The sequence below is a fragment of the Leptopilina heterotoma genome, unplaced genomic scaffold, assembly GCF_015476425.1.
Source record: "Leptopilina heterotoma isolate Lh14 unplaced genomic scaffold, ASM1547642v1 Lhet_58, whole genome shotgun sequence".
Lineage (NCBI taxonomy): Eukaryota > Metazoa > Arthropoda > Insecta > Hymenoptera > Figitidae > Leptopilina > Leptopilina heterotoma.
In genome coordinates, this window is record NW_025111131.1 from 2326822 (window position 1) to 2353628 (window position 26807).

At 27.6% G+C, this 26807-nt stretch overlaps 1 protein-coding gene across 8 annotated transcripts in view; it reads right to left on the bottom strand.

The window, feature by feature from the left end:
- The window catches only part of LOC122508849 (paired box protein Pax-5-like), a 191289-nt gene that overhangs the window by 16334 nt on the left and 148148 nt on the right, over positions 1-26807 (bottom strand). For 5 of the 8 annotated variants that reach the window (XM_043622434.1, XM_043622431.1, XM_043622430.1 and 2 more), the window contains 4 exons: positions 20440-20696; positions 7939-8024; positions 6266-6527; positions 4409-4504 (listed from right to left, as the gene is read on the bottom strand). In XM_043622434.1, the coding sequence (XP_043478369.1) occupies positions 4409-4504; positions 6266-6527; positions 7939-8024; positions 20440-20696 (701 nt within the window). The remainder of the gene's footprint in view (positions 1-4408; positions 4505-6265; positions 6528-7938; positions 8025-20439; positions 20697-26807) is intronic. The other 3 variants (XM_043622436.1, XM_043622435.1, XM_043622432.1) reach the window with 2 other exon arrangements.

The window sequence follows — 26807 nt, forward strand, 5'->3', positions numbered from 1 at the left end:
GACGGTTCGCCGTCCACGATGGTTGGCCCAACTTTAAATAAATAGTAATACCACCCAAAAAAACATTAGACAAGTGCGAGTTGCACTCGCACTAAAATGGCGGGTTCTCTACACTTATATTAAAATTATTTGGTACAAAACAAAAAAAAATTTTGTGATCAGTCTGTAAAAATACAATAGTATACCAATTTTTAGCTAATTAGGTCAAATAATGTAAAAACTAGGGGTAAAAAATCAGTGTGCCAAATTTTAACTCTCCATGTTAAACAGTTTAGAAGTTAGGGGGGAATGGTCACTTTTTATGCATTTTTGGCCAAAAATCCTGTTATTTCCTTGACAACGCTATGACCATCACCTCCAAGCACATTCGCTATATATTTCCTGTAATCTACACGGAGAGAAATATCTGGGCTTTTTAGCATGAAGTTCTTCATACTACGATTGCAAGAAACCTATGCGATTTCGGTAAAAGTTTTCTGCAATGTGATTGGTCGGCCCAGGCTCTGGGCGTGGCCTAATAGCCAGTTGCAAGGGTCTAATACCGAAAAAGCATAGGATTCTTGCAATCGCAGTATACTTTCTTGCAGTCATAGTATACTAACATTTCATACTTTTAAAATACAAAGCATTCATGCTATAAACGATTGATTTTTCTCTCCGTGTATATGTGTGAAAATACATATTTGTACCAAATTTGAGCTCTCTAGGTCAAATAGTTTAGCCGCTAAGGGGGGACACGATTTGGCTACGGACGCTAAAGTCTCACCAATAGGGTTCCGCCGATACACCGTAGGTGTACGGAACCCTAAAAAGATTAAAAAATAAAATTATTTAAACAATTAACACATTGTTATTATTGGGGACATTACATATACCTCTATCTATTATTATTAAACTCATTCTTCCACATACATTTTCAAAAATATCTAACGCTTTCTTGGATCGAACCCTCAACCCAACTTGTTATTCGGTGGTTTTTGGGGCCGCTGATTACGAATATGTAGTCAGTTTTTAAAAATACAAAATAGCAGATCCAATATGCAGGACGATTCTTTTAAGTTAATGACTTTCACTTAAAATTGGTTTCTGGTGGCTTTTTTGGGTCGTTTATTACAAATTTATAGTTTTGATTGAAATTTAAGTTATGTAATATTAACATTTTTTTAAGAACCTTGTATTATCTAGAAATTATATATAGGTGATATTTGGTATTATACATTTATCTCAATTATGAATTTTTAATATCCAGATACCCCCGACGAGTAACAAGTTTCAAGTGAATTTTATTGATCTAAAAAATGAGCTAAAATCTTCCGCCATTTTGGATCAACCATTTTGAATTTTTAAAAAGCAATTGCAGATTCAGAAAGAGCGTTTAAAGATATACAAGATAACGTGTTTCACAAATGATATATGGTTCTAATAAGCATGGAATAGTGAAAAAGTACATTTTTACAAACATAGTCAACTTTTACATTACTTTTTTAGGCTAAAAATCAGTTTTAATTATTTATTATTACGGTTTTCTATAATCGGAAGGGTTTGAATAACAACCTCCAAAAGGTTTTATCTTGTTAAATGCTTCTAATCAAAAGTTCTTTGGTTTTGTCACACTTTTTATTAAAATTTTCCATGCTTAGTGCAGCGGAAACGTTATAGATAAAATTCTCGTACAGTACCCGACGGTATTTAGAAAATTCGCGCATTTTTTTCCTTATAATATTCCAATAAATTCAAATATTTCTAAAAAAAAACGCCTTTTATTATGAATATTTAATTTGATTATTGTTTATTAATTTCAAATGCATTATAATTTTGCAATAATTTTATTAAGTTTTAGATTTAAAAGGCAAATATATTAAAACATTATGAATATTTTAAAGTTAATAGTTCACTTTTCCTTTTAAATTTCTGACACAAAAAGTGTAACCTTCCCATTATGTCAGATGTTTGAGAAAAATGGGATTAAAACTCCCAAATATCAAGTTTTTAGAAGCTTTTGTAAATTTTGACCAGGTAAATCCGACAAAGAGCTTAACATTATTTCTTCTCTCTTAATTTGAATCAGTTAAAAATCGTGGTTTTAACTGACAATCAGTGACTGACTTTTTGCTTCTGAATCAGTTAAAAATAACTAATTTTCAGTAAAAAATAATTGAAAAAATAGTTAAACTTGACTAATTGAATGAGTCAAAAAAATCTATTGAAACTTTAGTTATTTTTAACTGAAAATCAGTTTTTTTTAACTAATTGTCAATAGAAATATTACTATTTGAATTAGTGACTGACTTTTTGCTTCTAAATCAGTTATTTTTAACTGATTCAAATTTAGAGAGTTGACTGTTGTCGGGTACTTTTGGGGTACATTTGAAAATTGCTACTCGAGGCTTTTAGGGTCGTTGATGACGAAGATGAAATCATTGTTTCGTATATTCGTAATCGCTCATCTATTTAGGTTAAGCTTATTATTTTAATCTCAAATAGATGCTCTTAGAACCTTTTGTTTTATCGCAGTAATTCCTGGATTTTATACTTTGCCGGTAATATATTTAACATTTCAGACATTAAATATACAAAATGTTTTGACAAACTAATTTGATCTTAAAATTCAACATAATATAACATCAATCATAATTGAGGGATCCCTTTTGGAATTCGAGCAAGTTTTATAAAACTAAAGTTAAGATAAATTTAAATATTGCCTTTTTCCTATTTAATTATACAGTTCCTAAGATAATTTATTACATTTCATATGCTGTTTTGCAAATATAACACGTGCTCTTAGCCATGTTTTCATAAAAAATGTAAGTAGCAGAGAAAAATAAAATTAAATTGTAATAAAATAAGTGTAAAATATATTTTAAATGATGTACAGTGCCGCTCAGTGGGATTTACCCATCCTACAGCAAATAAAGTAATTGCAAAAAGTTTTTTTATTTTAATTTCTAATAGAGATAAAAAGTTGGTTAAGGTCTCATTTCAAAGCTAATATTTTCTACTTTCATAATATTCGAATGATAAATTTAATAAATTTTTCTTCATTGTTTAGTTACTGTTAAAAACTTTTTCCATTTTTTGGGTCAATTTCAAACAAATGTAATTTTTTAACAAGCGATCCAAGAAGTGACTATAAGAAAATACAATTTCTCATAAGACACATCAGTGTTAAATGTGAAAAGAGAAAATTATTTATATCTTTTGTCACAATCAACCTAAACCTCTAAAAATTTAACTACATTTTCTTAAAACCATTATCAATACATCAAGTTTTATAATTAACTGTTTGTTATTTCTGTTTACGAGAGAACCTCCTTAAATTTTTTTTCTATTTTTAAATTTAGTTTGAAACAAGTGTTTAACTTTAAAAAAGCCAGCATCAATATACTGTACCATTTTCTTAAAAAAGCATTTCAAAGGTGATAAACTAGCTTTTAATTATTTTAATTAACTTTTAATTAACTAGTTTGAAATTGACCCAAAAAAGGAAAAATTTTGTTAATGAAGAAATTTTTTGCAAAAAATTTATTATTTAGATATTATGAAAGTAGGGAGTATTATCTTTAAAATGAGACCAACTTTTTATTTTCATTAGAAATTATAATAAAAAACTTTTTGAAATTACTTTATTTACTGTTGAGCAGGTAAATCCTATACTATGAGATAATACGTATATTCTAGTACGTGTGTATTATAGTGATGGGACATCGACATCGGAAACATCGATGTTTTTCCTTCGAGGTCGATGTTTAAATAAACCTGGATGTTTTGATTTCGATGTTAGATCGAAATAGTATTTGCCCCTCTTTAGCACTTTTGACACATTTTCCCCTAAATTTTTATTAAAACCAGCCAATATTGTAAGTTTTAACTTGCCCAAAATGTGAATCACCCTAAAGTGCTAAACAACTATAAATTTTTATATCTGTCTATTAATTAATATTATTTAACTAACAAAATTTAATTTTCATTGATTTCTATATTTCATTGTACTTTAATTACTTTTCTAATGAAAGCTGGAAATTGCGCTTTTAAAAATTACAATTTCATCTTAAATCTTTTTAAAATCTACTTCAAATGTTCTTAATATTGAATATGTCGATGTTTTACAACATTGATGTTTTTCTTTCGATGTCCCATCACTATAACGTGTATGTTAAATCATAAAGTTTTTATTTTTGTGAGTTAATTATACATTTAGATTGTGAAAGTTTAAAAAACATTTTATGAAGAATATAAATTATTAGAATATAAGAGAATAAATATTAATTCGGGAGAGAAAAGTAAGTGTCAGTGTTATGAAATATTAGTTACTGTAAGTATAAGTATATTAATTTCAATTGACAGTAAAAGCTATAGTTTCTTCGTTTATGATTAGACATTACTAAGACTTTTAAGGATGCAAACTCACCAGATGTATGATATGGAGACATGTTAGCACCATCCAATGTTTGACTCAGTTTTAATTCTTGCATCGTCAGAGGTGTAAGCGGCGTCAAAGTACCACCTGCCATAAGGGATCCCCATTTCTTTTGTTACTGTATGTAAGTTTATTTCTTGTTGCTTATCAAGACGGAACGTTATATATAAAATACTAATAAACTTAACCATTAAAAAAACTCAAGTCTGACAAAATTTTTTAATTTTAATCATGTTTTAAAATTGGTTATGTTTCTCTTTTCAGAATAAGACTGTTTTTCTTAAACTTTTTCCACTTAAATGAAATTCTATTCTCTTATTGTAATGTTTGGATAATAGTATCATAATCTTGGTTTAAAATTTACAAATTTAAATGTAAATCTTATGAATTTTAACCTTTAAGGGGTAATTTTAAGGTTAAGGGCAATTTTTTAAAAAATTTATAATTTATGACTACAAATAAGTGACGCAAATTTTTTTTCATATATCATCAATTCTAGAGCCAATATATTATTTCCAAATTTTTTAAATTCCGTTTTAATGTTTAAAAATGATGCCAAACTTCAAGTAAAGTTTTTGTACATCAGGTACTAAAGTACTTCTTTTCATGATTGCTCAGGTATCTATTTTTATTATATCTTATACCCCGCAGAGACACCCCTATTCAAGAAAACATTTATAGCAAAATCGTTATTAAATTAAAAAGCGGATCATTTTTTTCGAAATTCTTTGTCTAAATAACTATAAAAACCTGTTTTAATTAGTTTCATTTTAGTATTATTATAATCAACCACAATAATGTATTTATTCTTTCAAAGTTATAACATAACCATGATCACTAATTTAGTATTATATTAATGTTTAGATTACTAAATTAATATAATTTTTATTCATGTACATAGTAGCATTTTATTCCACCTTTATTCCGTGGACTGCTCCTAAAATCTTCTACAGAATGGAGGATTCTCTGTATTACTGTATCGTGTTGTTTATCGTGTTGTTTTTATAAATTCAGTTAATATTTAGCTTGATTTAAACATCATCATTATCTTAATAAAGAAAATCTTTAAAGCTTTTTTTAAACCTACAATATAATTTTATTGGGGATGTACTTAACTTTTCATAAAATTTATGGGTATAACATAACCTTTTTGTATGTTTACTTTTATTTCTTCCAAAATTGTATCAATAACAAACAAATTTTGCTAATTTCTTTTATAAAAAATGCATTCTTATTATAACATTTTGCTTTCATATCAATTAAATTAGAAAGCCATATACGTTCCGTCGTTGATTGCACAACAATTTATTAAATTACAAAATACGTAATGCTATTATAGAAATGTTTCGAAATTTACGGATTAAACCGCCTATCACCAGTAGCACTTTTGAATCTTAAGAATTAGATATAATTTAATGCTAAACCTAACATCTTACTGATCAGGATAAATTGTCAATTATAAATGTTTAAAGGGATTTAATGCGCCCAACAATAAATATATAACAAAGAATGCAATAATGTTTGAATAAAAAAATCATCCAAATATACACAGATAGAATGTAAGCTGATGTATGAAAAAAAAAATGATTGAAAAAACAATTTCCACCATTTTATATTTCGCCATTACTCATGCGTTATTTAAGCCATATATTAGCACTAACGTGAATATGCAAAGCAATATGTAAAAACCACAATAATAAACGCACATAGAAAAAGAAAGGATTTTTAATAGGCAAATACTACGTGTGTTGGAATCAGTACCAGGGAGGAAAAGAGTAAAAGGGGAGTTCAAAGGGAGAGAGAAAGAGAGAGAGAGAGAAAAAGAGAGAATAGGAAGGAGACGCTCACCTATAGTGCCCCCTATGGGCGGGGTGTAGAGGTGGGGCGTCTGCGCTTGCGTCATAGTTGTAATGGTGCCCAGGGAATCGTACAGTTCTGCGGAGGTTGCAATCGCATTCCCGGGGAATCCACCATGTTCATAGTATCCGCTGCCTCCTCCGCTACTTCCACCACTACCTCCTGAGCCACTACCGTTTCCGGTAGCACCGCTACCTCCAAGTTCATTCAACAACTTATGCTCATCCTTAATGCTCCATTTACTTGACCACAGCTGCAATCACATTTAGTCTCAATAAAGTCGTAATTAAGAATAGAAAAATTCTACGCGTTGAAACATAATGTTTGCATTATGTTCCAATGCACACAAGCATTTACTCGTCAAATAAATAGTATACTGCTATTTATTATTAATGCAAGTGAAATTTTAGTTAACTATAGTTTGAATTTCTCAATACACTTTAATAATTTCTTTTATAAAAATTACAAAGAGAAAGTTCATTTTATGAATACTTTCCAATTTCGTACAGAAAAGGTTCTTTTTTAGGACCAAGAAATGTGAAGAAAAAATTTCATTTACAAGAAAACATTTTTAGGAAATCTTAAACTAGAAATTTTGTAAATACTTGATTACTAAAGAAAAAAATGTTTGTATTTTTTAAAAATAGAGCCATATGTGAATATTCACACTTTTCTTGGAGCAAATTTGACAACTTACATAATATGCTAGAAAAAAATTTGCACATTAGTGGCAATAGGATGTTTCGATTTAAAAAAATAAACGTTTTTTACTTAAAGGGTGCTATCTCTATTTCGAGCCTAAAAAAGTGTGTTTTTCAAGCTTTTTTGTAAGTACAGTTTTTAATTATAGTCTGCAATCAAGAGTTGCTTAATTAAATGGTATTACCATTGAATTAAGCAACTCATGAGGAGGAAGAAAAAATTTTATGAATTTTTTTATAAAATGGCGGCTGTAACCGCATAAAATACAAAGATTTTTAAGCTTCTCTGCGGCGATCAGTACCAATGTCCTGGATCACCATAAGCATAAAATTTTGTCTATAAACTACAAGAGATTATCTGATATAGTACACGTGATTACAATTTTAGAATTTTTTTTGTAGAACTGCGAGATTTCCAAAAAATAATCGCATTTTTGACCCAAAAAAAACCGACTTTAATTGTTTGTGAAAGAAAATCCTCTTCATCAATTGTAAAAATCGTGTGTACTTCACTGCATAATCAAATGAAGAACTAACAGTTAAATTTTTAAGTCAATCGGATAAAAAATCTGAGTTCTATACTGCTAGCCGATTTTCCAAAACACGGTTTCGAGAACTACGCGTTTGAAGTTAAAATTTTCTATTTTTTTACTTCGGAATTTATCAAGAGGAATTAATTTTAAGAACATTTAAAAATTGTTTTCATTATCAATCTAGGGATGTTATAGTGAATTTTATGCCAATAAAAAAATGGAAAAGAAAAAAATTCCAAACAGATATTACCCCATATGGTCGGTATTTTTTATTCTGATTAGAATAACCAGAATTCTAGTTATTTTAACTAGAATTTTTTCAATCTATGTAGATTCTTTATATTTACGAATGTTTAATAATGTTACTTAAGGTAATCCGATGCATTTACATAATAATTCTATTTAATATAAATAGTAAAAAATTACTTACATTAGAATAAAGTTGATCTCCATTATAAGTCCCTCTCTGTCTTTTAAGTTCCTCATCAGTGTGATCACTTATATCTCGATTTTCTTCTAAAACAATATTGTAATGTTATTTAAATAAAAATGCAGTTAAAAATATTGTTTCAGAGTTACAGTATTTAATATAAATAAACACTAAATAATAACAGAGATAACATTTTTCTTTAAAAAAAAGAATTACTTTTAAAAAATGTACTAAAATTTTTGTATACAAAATTGCAAAGTATAATTCTACATAGTTTTTAAAATTTTTAAGGTGAGAAAGAAAATTCAAGGATAATTTAAGATTTTCAGTATTTGATATACATATACTTTTTCACTACTTTTGATAAAATTTCTTAACTGTTTTGATTTTCCTGATCTGCAGCAATTCTGTTATTGTCGAAATCCATAAAAATGTAAAAACATACGTCTAATCCAAAATAAATTTTGAAAAACAAATTTAAAACAAATAAAGGTTTAATACCCAAAAAATATCAATTAATATCAATTAATATCAATTGTTTTAAATTTACAAATTTTTTTACAGTGAGGGCAGATATTTGTTCTATGAGCTCAAAGGCTCACAAAAAAGTTAGACTCTTCAGGGTGGCCACATGTCAGTAAAGTCAGTGAAATGTCAGGGAAACAAAATTTTTGTCAGGAAAATTAAGAAAATTTATATTTTTTTCGAATTACTTTCATAAATTGGGATTTTTTCAAATTAATTTTGTAAAATTTAAATGAAAATAATTAATTTTTTTCAAGTACTTTGTTATATAATTTTTGAAAATCAACTTTTGAAGAATTTTAATTGCAAATTGTGAAAATAAGTGAGTTATCAAAAAAAGTTCATGAAAAATCTTTAAATGTAAATTTAAAAATGAAAATTAGCTTTCTTTAAATTCAATATTTTCAATATTTTTAATTACATATTATTTCCAAAAATTCAAATACATACAAAAAATAATAACATTTTAGAATTATTTTTAACATTTTGGAGAAAAAAATCATGTTCAAAATTTTTAATTAAAATTCATAAAAAAATTAATTAGGTTTTTCAAATTATATACAAAAATTCTATTAAGAAATTCAATTATTTTCAAAAAATTACATTAAAATATTTTTAAAAACTAATGCTTAAAATTGTTTTATCATAATTTTTTAAAATTCAATTATCTTCAAACAAAGTAAATAAAAATTTTTAGAAAATTACTTTTTTAGTAAATTCTCAAAAAATTTGATATTTATTTATTTATATATTTTTCACAGATTCAATTATTTTTAAAAGATTTTACCAAATTTCAATTGTTTGGAAAGTTTTTAATTTCAAAAAATATTTAAAAATATTTTTAAAACAATTAATTTTTTTAACAATTTTCATCAAAATTCCAATTATCCTTCTTCTCCAAAATTCAATCATTTGAAAAATTTTAATAAAATTCTTGAAAAAAATCCAATTATTTAGAGAAACAACAAAATTCTTCAAAGGTATTCAATAATTCTTTGCAACAATTCAATTATTTTTAATACAATTTTAATAAATCTTTCGAAACAATTCACATAACCATTAAAATTAACTTTAATGTAAGAAAAATTGTAATAAATTATTCATTTTTCAATATTGTTCTATTTAAAAACCTCTGATTTTAAACACACGATTCCTATGGATTATATTGATCTGCATCTTTTTTAGTTCAAATAAATACACTCTTTAACTTTATAAAAAAACCTTCTTTTATTAAAAAAATACTATTTGTTTATTTAAAATTTGACAATACTTTTAGACCTACTGAAAGTACCGATTCTAGCTGCGTAGTTAATTTCTCCGGTTAGAAAAATCTAAATAAAATTCAAGTTGATTTATGTTCAGTAGGACCTGTGCTTATCGCCCGAACTAGAATTTTTAATTTTTATGTAAAAATAACAAAACGGCGGCAATTTAAACAAAGATTTTCGAAATTTAAGGTTTTTTTTGTCAGTTTTACGGTTTAAAAAAATAGTAAAAATTGATCTCAATTTTTTGAAAAATGGATTTATTAATTTTTGAAAAATTGCTCCTTAGTTAATTATACCAATTTGCATTTTGGATGTCAGATTCCAAAATATGGTAAATTCAAACAACGTCGAAGTATTAAAATTGGAAATTGTAATTGTACTGAAATTGAAGAGCTGCAGCAAATATATTTAATACTTTAAAGTATAAATACTGCAAAAGATACATCGTTGAAGATTCATTAGAACCGATTTAATCGTAAAATTCAAACGGTCTAACTCGTTCGGTTACGAGCCTGAAACGAGTTTTATAGGAATTGTGGAACAACCCTGTCGGGAAAATGCTCCGACCAGCAGCTAGTTGGACAATCGCGACTTGACAGTGAGGTTTAACGAGCCCTATGCTCGCACCCCCATCTACTCCGGAAGGTCATTTAATTATTCGAGAAGCCCCCCGTACGTTTGGGTAACTATGTTTGGTCATCCTTTCCTGTTTGACCTCTTTCTTTCTCTCATTCACTCTCCCTCCCTTTCCATGTTGAAAACATCATCCCTACATCCCTACTTCTCTGCTCCTCATTCCACTTTTCTATCTAGCAATCGTCCCTGGTGCCAGTTTCTATATTAAACCACTGGTACGTACGCAAGATAATAAAGACGTATAATGGAATCGAAATTGTTTCTCTATCTATCAATGCCATGCACTGACCCTTTCTCTTCTCTTGCAATACACTCTTTGCACGTTCAGCGACAGATTCAATTAAGTTCAGAGTTTCAGACATGTTTAATTTGTGTCTTGATTCGTGGTCATTCTGATCACTACTAACCAGAATTTCGAATGCTTTTTATTTTAAATTGAAAAATGGATTATAATCCAATTTACATTCTCAAATAAAGCGGTTTATATTTATTCAGTAATGAAAAAGAAATGATTCTCGGATAGAAAGAAAGCTTCATCTGTAATAAATATCTTATTTGGTGATTCTAATCACCAAATAAGATCAATGGTGATAATCAATGTATAATCAATGGTGATATTTTTTAATATGTCTTTACAGACTTCTATTTTTCCGGAAGATTGGAAGAGGGTTTTGATTAAGCCTATTGGAAAGGTAAAAGTTCCACAGCAGCCGGGGGACTACAGACCTATTGCTATTCTTTCTTCATTGTCAAAGGTTCTTGAGAAAGTTGTGTTTTACCAGTTGAATAAATTTGTTGAGACTAATGATGTTCTTAGCCCTTTTCAGTCTGGTTACAGAAAAGGGTTCAGTACACAAACACTCTTGGCTGGTGCAACTGATGATATATGTAAAGCAATTGATCAAAAGAAGGTAACCATAGTGGTGTTCTTTGATTTTAGTAAAGCTTTTGATTCGGTACCTCATACTATCTTGCTATCGAAACTCAAAGCCATATAGGTTTGTCGGGATCAGTCATAAGATGGTTTGCTTCGTACTTGTCAGGTAGAACCCAGGCTGTTGTGGGACCAGATGGAGAGCTATCTGAGTGGGGACATATTGGAACTGGAGTTCCTCAAGGTTCAGTGCTGGGTCCTCTATTGTTCCTACTTTATACTAATGACTTCAGGGGTGTTCTCAAGTATTCTAAGCATATGTATTTTGTGGATGATTTGCAGATCTATATACATTCTAGTTTGGAAGACTTGCAGAATAATATAAGGTTAATAAATGAGGATGTTAAGGCTGTATTTGATTGGGCGAAAGTAAATATTCTTAAAATAAATTTTAATAAGACTTATTCTATGATAATCGGCTCTACTTGGTACGTAAATAAAATAAATTTGAGTGACTCTTCTGTAATAAAAATTAATGATAATACCATCCCTTTTGTTGATTTAGTTAAAAATTTGGGTGTTATCTTTACGCCAACTCTTTCTTGGGATAAGCAGGTTGGCAAAATATGCAAGAGCGTCTATGCCACCTTATCACAATTCAAAACAAATAAGAAAGCCCTTACGGTTGAATTAAAGACGAAACTTGTTACGTCATTGGTTTTCCCTCATTTTGATTACTGTTGTGTTGTATATAATGATATGACTGAAGAATTAAATTATAAACTTGAGAAACTCCTGAATTCATGTATAAGATTTATATTTGATTTAAAGAGGGATGAACATGTAACTCCATATAGGTTACAGCTAGGTTGGCTTAGTGTTAGTAACAGACGACTTTGGTACATCGGCTGTCTTACACATGTAATTTTAAACAATAAAAAACCTTTGTACTTGTATGAAAAGTTTGTCTTTAGAGAGGAAATTACTACTAGAGAGTTAAGATCTCCTTGCATTCTTAGGGCTCCAAAATGTAAAACAGAAAAATATAAAAACTCGTTCATGGTTACTGCCATAAATTTATGGAACTCTCTCCCTCGTTCTATGACAAATATTGAAAGTCCAAAAACATTTAAACTTCAATTATATAAATATTTATTTTCGTTGGATGTATAGAGTATATAGTGTATCTTGATTGGTATGTCATCTGTGTGTGAGTTGCTGTGATAATTTGTAAATCAAAGTATTTTATTTTTACATCTGTATATAGCTTTATTTAACTTTATACGATATATATGTTATTAATTACTGTATTTTTAATGGTTGTCCTCGTGGTATTTACCTAGGACATAATAAAATATATTCTATTCTATTCTATTCTAAACCTAGTTTCAGTTAATGACTCAGCCGAGGAGTTCTACCTTCTTGACAAAAAATTAAACCCAATATAATCCCAATACTTCTATACGCACATACTTAGGAATAACTTTTCCTTGAATCCCCTGTCTCAGAATATATTATGATCAGGGTTGCCACAAGTCAGGGAAAAGTCAGGGATTTTTATTAAAAGTACTGGAAAAATTAAATTTTTAGAATTTATAAGAAAATTCTGAATTTTTGTGTCTTTTTTGTTTGAATTTAAATAGAAATTTTAAGAACAACTGATACAGAAATTTAATTATTTTCAAAAGTGATGAAATTTTTCGCATAAATTCAATTATGTTGAAAAATGTTTTAAAATCCTTGTCAAGATTTCAATTATCTTTATAAATAATATAAAATTCTTCTTTGAAATTCAATTATTTTGAAAAATTAAAAATAAAATTCTTGGCAAAATTTCAATTATTTTTAATATCTGCTAATTTAATAAAATTTTCCAAAAGAATTCTATTATTTAAACAAAATTTTAATAAAAATTTAACAGGAATTCAATTACTTATCAATTTTTTACAAATTTCTTCGCACCAATTCAATTATTTTTAATTTTTCAATAGAGAGAATTGAAAAAAATAGTTCTGAGAAATTCAATTATTTCGAAAAATTTAAATAAAATTATTTTAAAAGTTCTATTATTGAAAAAAATTTTGACAACATTCTTTACAAGACTTAGTTAATAAAATTGCAATTTTAATAAAATTTTCCTATACAATTCAATTATTTTCAATACAATTCTTCTTTAGAATTCAACTATTTGCACAGATAATACATTTTTTTTATGGAAATTCAATTATTTAAAAAAATTTTAATAAAATTCTTCGCTAGAAATCATAGACCACAATTATTTTCATAAAATACAACATTCATTCTAGGAATACAATTATTGTCAAAAATGTTTGTAAAAATTTTCGAAACAATTCAAGTATTTTCGTAAAAAATAAAAATTCTTCGAAGCAATTTAATTATTTAAGAAATTTTAATAAAATTTTTTTCAAAAATAAACATTTTCACAGGAGTCCAATTCTTAAAAAAAAATTTTTTTTTTAATTCTTTGTCAGATTTCAATTATTTTCAATTTTTTTTAATAAAATTTAATTAAAATTATTTTTAAAAACTTTTTTTAAATTCTGAAAAATCCAACTATTTAAAAAAATTTTAATAAAATTCTTCACAAGAAATTAATTATTTTCATATAAATAATAATATTTTTCTCCGGAATTCAATTATTTTCACAAATAAAATTCTTCACGGGAATTCAATTCTTTAAAAGTTTTTTTAATAAAATTCGTTGCAAGAATTCAATTATTTTCTCATAAATAACAAAACTTATCGCAGAATTTCAATTATTTTTTATACAATTTTAAATAAAATGATAGAAAATTTCATTTATTTTTACAATCTTTTTTCAAATTTGTCGAAAGAATTCAATTGTTATTAAAAATTTTGATAACATTCTTAATAAAAATTTAAAAAAAATAAAATAAAAAAAATTAATAAATAAAAATTATTTATTATTAAAATTTATTTATTATTTTTATTTATTTTTTTTTTAAATTAAATTTTAAGAAACATGCAATTATTAAATAAAATATTTATTTTTGTATTTAAATAATTGAATTCTCGGTAAATTTTCTAATAAAAATTGATTAAAAGCATTATAGCGTGAATTTTTGGGAATAATTGAATTTTGAAAAGGGTTAAAATTAAAATCTTTGAAATTTTGCATTTATAGTTACAATATTCTTATGAAATAAAATAATGATTTTATTACTTTGTCATCTTAAATTTATTATAAAACAAGAGGAAATCGATCGATTTCGTAATGTTTTATAATAATATTCTCATAAGTTATTGAATTTGATAATCTTAATTTCTATAGAAAAATAATAATGATGAAATATTTATTTAAAAAGGAAATTATTGATGTTCTTCAGGGTCAGGGAAGAAGTGGAAATTTTGTCTGGAAATCAGGGAAAAGTCAGGGAAAAACAAAATTAAAATTTTTTGCCAACCCTGATGATTATTGTACAGTTATAATAGTAATAATTTATATTACAATTTACATTTTTTATTTTTATGAAAAAAAATTTGAATTAAAAATGTTATTGCCATAACTCTTATGTTTTGACTTTTAATAAAATTGAACACCGAAAAATCTGTGAAACATAAACTTAATGACTTTTTATACTCTTTTTATTTGGGAATATGATTGTCATATATATATTAAGGAACAAAAATAACACTAAGGGTCCCTAAAAAGAGCAGCAAATAGAATAATTCGCTTTACTTGAAAGAGCTGCTCCCGCGTCGTTATTCAAAAGCAATTGAGTCAATGTTAAGCAGTACAATACACTGAAAATAATGGACTTTAGGGTGAATCTGTTACTAGTGCTCACCCTAGAATCTAGAAAGTAGGGAGAATAGTCAATAGAACCTGAAGCTACATGGGGTAATTTTGAACAGCTGTAACATGAGTAATAAGTTGGAATCTCCAAATCGAATACAAAAAGGGTAATATATATTTTGTCAAAAAAATATTATTCAAACAAACTAACTGTAATATAAGCTCTTTAAAGTTCAATTAGAATTAATATTCTACTGTTCAAAATAATAATTTGGTCCGAGAATCATCCTAAAACGTTTTAAGAACATTTTTCATGAACATGAAACTTTCCAAAAACTTTTTAGGAATATTTTCAGAACAGAATAAACGAGACTTTGTCTTCAGGGTTGTATGGTAAAAAATATCAATGACAATTTAAATAAAAAAATTGAAATTTTAAACTTTTTTGTATTTTTTAGTTGTCTGTAATAATGTTTTGCGGAATGTTCATAAATTTTGAATATAAGTTCGTTGCTTTACTGTATTTAATTTTAATTTCATTAAAAATAAATTCAAGGTCCTCCTTCCAAACATGTTTATTCATCAGTGCCGTTCATTTGTTTGGTCGTTTATAAATCAAATTTAATTATTTTTCTGCATACAATCTTTCAGTGGATTTACATATGAAAGATGATAGGTACAAAACCTTTCTTTATTTTTCAGTTCACCTATCCTATCCACAATTTTAAATAATGTTTATTTTCTATACATTTTTCAAAACCTTGAAACTTAGAAAAAAAAATTATTTTTGACAAAAAATTACAAATGTAAAAAGATTTTAATGAATTTTTATAGAATGACTCCTGAAGTATTTTTGGTATTGATTCTCGGAAAATTGTTTTAGTCGTGTACCTGTTCTTCTTTAAAAAAGAAAGTACATCCGCCCAGAATTAGACATTTGTACTAGCTTTAAAACAGCTTTTGGGAAATCAAAGAAGATTGCAGTAAGAAGAAGAAGAAAAAGAAGAAGTAAGACCCTTTAAGTTGGAGAAGTGTTATTGATACGGTTGCCAGAAACCTCGCCCTCACAGAACTTGTGTCTAAGGGTGAAAGTACAGTCCTGAAAAGGATGTATTTTTCAGTGAAATAATCTAAAGCTCCTTTCAGTTGTTTACATTTTTTGCAAATGTTTAAGATTTGATACTTATCAAAACTGTTTTGTATGTAAATTGTATATTGAGTTTTGAACGTTCATTTGAAAGACAATTTTTTTCAAATTCACAGAATTTGATTAAAAATTGTTTCTCAGAGGTTTGTAGGGTTTTAGTAAAATAAATGAATCTTTTTAGTTTTTTTTGCGCTAATGCCGCAAAAGTTTTTTTGTGAAAATTGTCTCAAATAATCTATTGCTACAGGCTTGAATTTTAATGATTTTCAACGAAATTTTTATTACCTATGTTACTTATTTTATAGTGTACTTTAAGATATAAAAGTAATTGAAGGAAAAAATTTAGTTATTTTAATTAAAAAATATTAAAAGAACATACGTTTTCTGGCCGTTTTGACACATTTAACCCCTTAATTACATCAAAATAGTAATTCAGGTTAAGAAACTTTTCATAAATAAAAGTAAATGTAAATTCGCATTGCGTAATTGACACCTGAAGAATATTCTTCCCTATACGTCAAAAATTTCATAAAATCTTGCAAAGGAAATTTCCTATCTGACATTAGATTCGTAATCGGCGACTTTAAAAACCCTTAGATTCCAAGTTTCATAGAAATTTTTCAAATCTTAAATTTTTGGTCCGACATTTTGAATTTTCCAAATCTGACATTTGATTCGTAATCAGCGACCCCGAAAAACCCTAGATACCAAGTTTCATAAAAATCCATCAAATTTTTAATTTTCGGTCCGCCATATTGGATCTGCCATTTTGAATTTGCCAAATCTGACATATGATTAGTAATGAGCGACCCCGAAAACCCCAAAATACCAAGTTTCATGGAAATCCATCAAATTTTAAAATTTCGGTCCGCCATATTGGATCCGCCATTTTGAATTTTCAAAAGCTGACAGCTGACTCGTAATCGGCAACCTCGGAAAACCCTAGATGCTGTTAGGGTAAAAGGACTTACTTCAGTTAGATTGATAACACTTAATTTGCTTTTGAAAATGCACGCATCTACAATTTTAACCTTGAAATTTATTATTATTCGGCATTTTAGTAAGCGAATTCATGATAAAAATTTGATAGGAAAAAGTATATTTTTTGAGAAAATTGATCCTAAATTCCAGTACGATTTGAAAAGTATATTCAGTCTATTCTAATTATTTGAATATATCCACATAATATGTCGTTGCATGCAAAATATCTCATAATTTTGAAAGTGTGCTCATTTTTTGAAAATTTGTCATGGTTCCAATCGTAATCGAATTGATTTCATAACCTGACTTAAGTTACAAGACGCAAATGGTCCAGGATTAGAAACACAAATTTATACTTCGCAGGGTCATCAGTCAAATGTCACATTGCACGTGCTCTCATTCATTCCGCTGCGCTACGTGAATAGTCGCTGCCCGAAAATATTCCTGTCACGTGTCAGCTCACGTGTCTCCCTTTTCAAGTTCGAAATGATTCGCTCTCACATTTTGAGTAGTGACTTCCGCAAATGCATATACGGTCAAAAATATAAAATAAAAATATTGAAAACAAGAGACAAGATTTATATCTCCTTTTACGTATGGAGATCATTTATTACACTTCAGTTCTAAAATCTGGATCTATTCAAAATGTTTATTCTTTAATTCGTGATTTAAAATTTTTTTAATATTAATGTATCATTTCGAAAAGTAAAAAAAGTAAATAAAAGGTTTTGGATTTTTAATTTTGCATAAAAACGTTTTTTGCTCATAACTTTAAAAAATGTTAGGACACCTATAAATGTTTTTCCATAATTTTGTAGAGTTTTTTTAAACGCATCTTTTGAGTTCTAATTGAACATTTTTCGTCCATATTACCGGAGATATTAAACTTTTAAAAATCTAAAATTTTGGAAAATATGACTTTTTTGAAAATTTTGTTGAAAAATGTAAAAGTATAACTTTAAAAGTATCGTTACCAACTTGTAGAGCATTAAAAACGCTTCAATTTACCTATTTTTGAACCTATTTCGATTATAAATTTCGAAATTATTGTTATCTTAAAAACCAAAAATTGTGGAAAATGACATTTTCTCAACTTTTTTTTGTTTGAAAACTTTTCTTTAACTATTAAACTATTATAACTATCTTGTAGGGTATTTAAAAATACATTGATTAACCCAAGATTCAGTCACTTTTACCATATTTATAAAAAGTTATTTATACATTTCTATTATTATTATCTCTATGAGGAAGCAAAGTGTTCATGAAATGAGCACCAAAATTATAAAAAAAATGCACTACTTGGCAGCGGTTTTTTTCGTTGAGCTGTAGAACTTTCAATTTTCGTTCAAAATAGTGGTTTAGAAAATTTTTATGCAGAGATTTTTTAAATACAAAAAAAGAATGAACATTTTTATAAACAATTTTTGCTCCATTTAAGTATTTCAATAGAATTTCAAATATATTTTAACAAAAACAAAAATTATTTTAAATTTGGTGCCAATGTAACATGAACGCTTAAGTATAGCAATTTTCAAAAGGTTTACATTACAAAGATAGGAAATTTCCATTGCAAGATTTTATGACATTTTTGGCGTATAGAAAAATATTCTTCACAAGTTTAATAAAAATCCATCATATTCAAACATATTCTAAAATGCGCCGTATAAAGGGATATTAATTTCATAACCATTTTGAGTGGAGCACATCCTTTGTTTTTTGGATATAGTGTTAAAATGGGGGTTTAGAGGGGTTAAAAGGGGTTAAAATACCAAAAATTAAATATGCTCAGATTCGCTGGAAACTGGTTACTCGGGGGTTTTCGGGATCGCTGATTTCGAATCCAATGGCAATTTTTCAAAATTCAAAATGGCGGATCCAATATGGCGGACAACTTTTTTTAAAATTGCTCAGATTCGCTTGAAATTAATTACTCGGGGGTTTTCGGGGTCGCTGATTACGAATCCAATATCAGTTTTTCAAAATCCAAAATAACGGATCCAATATGGCGGACGCTTTTTTAAAAATCACATCTTATTGCTTAAAACTTGTTATTCAGGGGTTTTTGGGATCTTTGATTACGAATCCGATGTCACTTTTTCAAAATTCAAAATGTCAATAAGATGTGATTTTTAAAAAAGTCGTCCGCCATATTGGATCCGCCATTTTGAATTTTAAAAAACTGATATTGGATTCGTAATCAGCGACCCCGAAAACCTTCGAGTAACCAGTTTCCAGCGAATCTGAGCAATTTTAGAAAAAGTTGTCCGCCATATTGGATCCGCCATTTTGAATTTTGAATAACTGACATTGGATTCGTAATCAGCGACCCCGAAAACCCTTGAGTAACCAGTTTCCAGCGAATCTGAGCATATTTAATTTTTGGTATTTTAACCCCTTTTAACCCCTCTAAACCCCCATTTTAACACTATATCCAAACAACAAAGAATATGCTCCACTCAAAATGGTTATGAAATTAATATCCCTTTATACGGCGCATTTTAGAATATGTTTGATTGAAAATTTCGCGGTCCGAAAAATGGGCTAAAAAACAGGTGTTTTTAGCGTCACTCTTTAAATATTTCGGTCCGTTATATTGGATCCGCCATTTTGAATTTTCAAAATCTGACAGATGATTCGTAATCAGCAACCCCGAAAAACCCTATAGATACCAAGTTTCATAAAAATCCATCAAATTTAAAAATTTCGGTCCGCCATGTTGGATTTGCCATTTTGAATTTTCAAAATCTGTCATTTGATTCTAGATACTAAGTTTTATAAATTTTGAATAGAAAATAAAATTTGGACGTCAGAGGATTAAAGAAATTTTTTTAACTTTTGAATTTTAGAATCTCGTTCATTTTATGAATTTTAAAATTTATATATGTAAAAACAAGTTTATCTCAAAAATAAATTTTGAAAAATATTATTTTTAAACCAAACTTTGATATTAAAATAAAACAAAAAAGGAAAGTAAGACATCTTTACAGAAAAAGATTTGACTATAGTTATATTACACTATGAAAATATATGCACTATAAAAATTTAAAGAAGTTGTATTTTATAAAAAAAATGGTATTGCAATATGATGGAGTTGCAATATATGTGACAGAAGAGTCGAAAAAGTTTAATACTAAAACTGGGAAAAGAATTTATTTAAAATATTTATCCATTACGTTATAAAATTTAATGTGTGCGTTATATTGCATCTATTCGCATATCAGTATTAAAAATAATACTTTTACACTATCACCATTAAAATTTAATGAGAAATAACTATTGAATAATACGTTACCGTCATCAGTTCGCTTTCTTTTGATACTGTTTCCATTAGGATCTTGATGATGTGGTGGAATACCTAAAATTCCACTTATGCTATAAGCATTAGGCGCTGTTACTGCAGGATGGCCAGATGGTGTAGCAGGAGCGTGTGCAATAACTGACACGGAGCCACCTGTACCTGGTTGACCCTGTTGTTGTTGACCTTGCTGTTGCGCTTGCTGTTGTTGGTGTGCATGCTTCGCTTTCTCGGCAGCCTTATTTCTTACAATTCTGAAAAATTTCCATTTATTAGGCAAATTCTTTCCAATAACTAAAAATAAGAAAGACTCGTACTTCTCATGGTAAAACACTATTTAATATCCAACAAATAAAAATTACTCTTACAAAAAGAAATCTGAAATTCGATGGTAATTTTTGTTGCTCCTTCTTTTGACACTTTCCTATAGGGTAGAAACTATCCCCTAAGGTTTACTGTACAAATGGAAAAATCCTGATAAATAAGGAAAATAATAATTTTGTAGCAAATTCTAGAAACAGTTTTGAAATCGAATTATAAACAGTAAATGTTTGACTACTTTTAGACTAACTTTCAGACCATTTCGGAATGAATACAAATAGGGATATTTACCTTATTATTTTCTCATGGACTAACATTAAATACTTGATTTATATTGTGGATACGTTTGTGGGCTAGGTAATAGTGTAGGGAGTTCAAGCGTCGGTGATCAATCAGATGACACCTGTTGCCTAACTTCCCCATTCGTTTTCTACCTTCACCAATTCACAACTATTAGCAGAAATTCTAATCAAGGTTAACTGTAGTACTGTTCATTGAAACCGGATGTTAACCATCTCGCCCTTATTATTGTCATAAAGTAAAGAAGATTGTTATCATTTCAAAGTATTCACTCCATTAAGTTGGTTATAGAAACTTCATAATGGAATAGGGTAGATATGGCTATTAAACAAAGACAAACAATTTTACCAAAAAAAACTAGGGCAAGTTGGAAAAAATTCAAGTTTGTACATTAAAAATTTCAAAGTACAAAAAATTGAAATTGCGAAATTGGTTTAAAAATTATTCACATGTATATTTTAGAATATTTTTTTATATTGTAGTAAAAGTGGAACCCATGAATGTGCCTAAAATTTAATTTTTCATAATCTTTTATGATAAATAAAATTGTACGGTATGACAGCATAAAAACAAACATCTTTTGGGACCTTTTGGAGGTTATAGGTCTCAAAAAACTAAAAAGAATGCTATATATTAAGTTGCAGAAACACCTTAAAATTTTGATTTTAGAGCAAACAAACCTTTTTTTGGATGTTCGTTTATAAAAAAACCTATTTAAAATGTTTACTTCTGACCGTTTTAAACAAATTTTTTTTTAAAAGCTGAAAAACAGAGCTGCTTAATCCACATAGGGCTTTTTTGTTAAAAATTAAATTTATGAGGGTAAAGTTCCAAAAACTGTCGAAAATTTGTATTTTTCTATCGATTTGTCAACATTAACTGTTATTTTTAGCCTGAATATATTATTTCAAACATTTTTTCTCCGATTGAAATATTTAAGAGTATTGAATTTTGCGTTCAATGACCCCTATTTCACTAACATTCATTAAAAATTAATTTATTTAAAATAGTTTTTCTATTTGGATGCACAGCAGTAAATCTAAGAATATATCAGTAATCTTTTTTTTCCTTATCGTTCTTGTTATTATTTACCAAGTTTTGACAATTTTGTTCTATGTTTGTAATTATGCTAAGAATCGATTTTTTACGAATGTTACATTTTAAATATCTATGTCCAATATGAAGAAAACGTAACTGAAATTTAACTATAATAATGTTTGCGTTATAAGTCATTAAAATAGCGAAAGTAAATTTAAGGGGTCTACCCACTTTATAAACACGCTAAAAAAGACTATTTTTGTAAATTTTTTTCAGGGTTAAATTATAAATATTGATATGTGAGGTATTACATATAATAAATACACTCTCAAAGTGCTACAAAAAAACTGTTTTAATTTTTTTTATTTAGAAATAATTAATAAAAAATATTAATAAAAAGAAAGTAGGTGTGCACTGTTGATGAAATATTTGGCATGGATGGTCTGAAACAAAAAATCCAAAATTGTTATTAGATTCAGCATGTTCATAGATATAGAGCATATCAAGGGATTTTAAAAATATTTTTGTTGTCAAAAAAAAAATCGTATGATATGCACTATAGCTATGAACATACTGAATCAAATACCGTATGGATTTTTTGTTCCAGACCATCTATGTTAAAAATTTCATCAACAGAGCACACCAACTTTCTTTTTATTAATATTTTACATTAATTATTTTTAAATAAAAAAGAATTTTTTAAATTAACCCATTCGCGCCCTCGAGAAACCCAGCGATTGGATTTTGTTGAAACTTGTTACTCAGTGGTTTTTGGGGTCGCTGATTACGAATCTGGTGTTAGTTTTCCAAAATTCAAAATGGCGGATCCAATATGGTAGACGAATTTTTTAAAATATGACTTAATTCGCTTGAAAATCATTACTCGGGGGTTTTTGGGGTCGCTGATTACGAATCTAGTGTTAGTTTTTCAAAATTCAAAATGGCGTACGACTTTTTTAAAAAATGAATTAATTGTCATGAAAATCGTTACTCGGGGGTTTTTGGGGACATTGATTACGAATCTGATGTTAGTTTTTCAAAATTAACGCCATATTCGTAATCAGCGACCCCAAAAACCCTCGAGTAATGATTTTCAAGCCAATTAAGTCTTATTTTAGAAAAGTCGTCCGCCATATTGGATCCTCCATTTTGAATTTTGGAAAACTAACACCAGATTCGTAATCAGCCAATTAATTCATATTTGAAAATTTTTTTGCCCATTTTTTATTTGAAAACCCTTATTATTTAGGGGTTAATATTTTCCAAACACCCTCACTTAACCTTCAATCATCATAATTATCATTTTTATTTGGCGGAAAATTTATTTCAAGCATTTAAATAAAAATTTGAAGGGGGCCGAAAACAGGCCTTATCGACCCTCCTCCTTTATAATTATTTTGAACAAATTTTTGCACTTTTTTAATCTTTTGACATAAATTAGAGATTTAGACGATTTAGTTGTTCACGGTCAAGCATAGGGTAATAGTTATTGTTATATTTTCTTTATTTTTAAAAGCAGATTATTTAAACCGTTCGCTGAAAAAAGCGAACGCTTGAAGCCGTTTTTTAAAAGACGCTTACCATTGTATTAATTAACATCTAAATTATAATGTTTGATTGAAATTGTTTAATAGCGAAACCGTTTAAATTAAATAATAATGCTTTAAATGACTTATAATTTATAAATAAATGTTACTTTTAAGATTTTCCAAAATGACTCAAAAACAATTAAGCCGTTTTTCGAGCTAAGGGTTCATTTTATAATAACTAGATTTGTTCGCCTGTTCAAAATGAATAAGTCAGACATGTGATGTGTGCAACCTTACACGATAAGTTTTCAGCATAAGTAACAAAATGTTTTCTTGTCGGAATCTTTGTAATGTAAACTTTTTACAAGATTGCAATTTAAATTTGCTGCAATATTGTTATGTAATGTACATAAGTAATTACATATTTAATAAAATTATATTTTTAGTAACGCCGTTAAATACGCCAATTTTGTGAAAATGGCCCACGTACTAATGAGATACTCATGCGGCTTAAGGTAACTTTTTATTTTCAGTAACTTTAAGTGGTATCTAGCAATACGTAAGCCACATTAAGTTATGGATCTGTCGAAGCGGAGCGAGACACCACGAGGGAAGAAGTCATACCTCCCTTGACGCAAGAAGATCGTTCCCTGATGAGCACTTCCGAACTAAATTACTCTATTATACATTGCAGAGTGTACTTGCCAAAACCTTCTAACATGAATCTTTTGTTGCAAAAATTGAGTAAAGCATTAGAGAACACAAACAATTTTTTAATTCAAAAAAGGGCAAGACAGAATTTGCATATGACTCTGTAAATTAATTAGAAAGAATTTAAATTAGTACCTTTAATGAAACATTAACAAAAAATAGTTCTTTTTGTTTTTCAAGGTGCAATATTGAATTAAATTTGTTTTATTAATTTTCCATTATTTTTCCAGTCGTGTGAAGGTAAAAACAATCAAAGTTAATTATAGTAATTCATTTTCAATTCGTTTATAAAATATGCATTTTTATAGGTTTATAACAACGTTTTCTAAACTGTTGCTGCAGGTTGACTATGCATAGCTTAACTTAGCCTAAGATCTCAGAGAAACTGTATGGATTTATTTATTCAAAATACACTTTTTCGCTATAAAATTTTTACCGAAGTATGTGATTTATTATTATTTTTCTTCTTTTCTATATTTCTACATACTTTAATGTAGATAATACTGTATAATGAATGAAAACGAAAGAAAACATGAACAGTTGAAAATGCCTGAGCACAATGAGAAAGACATAGACGCTATGGTTGTAGACCATAAAGAACATTGAAGAGGGAAAAGGGAAGTAAGGGTTGACGATAGCGTCCTGTTCTGGAACCGCAAACTTTAATGTCGGTATTACTTTTATGCACAACTTTATACCAAGTATCCCATCAAATATATATGGCCCACGTCCTGCTTTCCAGAGCATCTCTGTTCCTAGCTAAATTATTGCGAATAAAACTTTATATTCGAATTACTTCTTCACTAACTTTGTTGTATTTCGTTCAATTTTCAATCTAATAACGAAAGTATCAAAATCAACATTTTATTCAAAAAATTCGCTACAATAAAAAGATTTATTCATATAAACAATTTGTTATTATATAAATGTTAAGGAGATCAGGTCTTAATGACGCACTTCTTTTTTTTGTTACTAACTATCAACAATTATGTAACTTCTTTCTTACTTTTTTAAATAGAATTAGCAATTTTAAAAATAATAGAATTTAAAAATTTTCAATTCAAACTTTTTTCGTAAAACTAAAATATGAATTAGAATATAGTTTTAATAACTATAATAATCATATATTCTGAGACAGGGAATTCAGGCAAAAACTTATGGATTTTTATTAAAAGTACTGGAAAAAATTAAATTTTTGAAATTTATAACAAAATTCTAAATTTTCGTGTCTTTTTTGTTTGCTTTATATAAACTATGCATTTACCACGACTTCTAATATGAAACCTGAAACCTTTAAATTTTTCTATTTCTGACAAAAATTTCTTTTCAAATAACTTAACTCTTGAACAACTATGATAAAATAAATAAATTATTGAATAATTTTACTTAAATATTTCAAATATAATTCAATTTTAAAAAGAGTTGCGCTTACAATTTTCATAAATAAATGAACTTCAAACGGTTTCAATTTGAACTTTTATAAAATTTCAATTTTGAATGATCTCAATCAGACATTTTAATGAACTTAGATTTTTCAAAAATTTTAATAATTCAAATTTTTCTGAAATTATAGTTAAATTTTTTAATATATATTTATAATTAATTATTAAAAATAATGGATTTATAGAAGAATTTTAGTTAGAAACATTTAAAAAAATTTAATTTTGGGGAAATTACAAATAATTGCAGAAATTCAATTATTTTCAAGTAATAAAATTCTTCTCACAACATACAATTATGTTCAAAATTTTAAAAAAATTCTCATCAAAATCTCAATTATCTTTATAAATAATAAAATTCTTGGCAAAATTTCAATTATTTTCAAAAATTTTCCTCAATTCAATGATTTTTAATATCTAGGGGAGAGTCTCCAGTTGTGAGACACCTCCAGTTGTGAGACAGTCAATTTTTTTTAACATGCAATATTAAAAAGACAATTGGTTTATATAAAAACATTTCTTTTTATATGAGCCAACTTTTTCGTGTACGCCGAAGCGGATATATAAACTGTTTTTGTTAAATACCAACACTGTGTGTAATAATCGACTAAAAAGCGTTTTTTCAATAAATACAAAGTACTTTTTTTCCAAGTTAATTAATTGGAAAAGGTAAATGTAATGCATTTTCTTTTAGTGTTTTCCTTATATTTTGTGATGCAATATTGCATTGTTCCAATCTACGGTTGAAAATAATTTAATTTTCCTTTTTCAAAATAGCGCCAATTTCTGGGTGTGAGACACAGCAAATCACCAGTTGTGAGACGGTGTCAACACCCATCTGGGCAGCATAAAAAATACGAATTTGCAGGCATACTATTTAAATGTTGTTTTGATTTTTTTTCTAGTATTTTTGGGCATGTCAAGTGGAAAAAAGTCAATTGATTCAGAAGAAATGAATTTTAATGCTCTTGTTGAAGCTATTAAATTGTGTTTATTTGATAGTCATATTTTGGCGAATAAATATTAT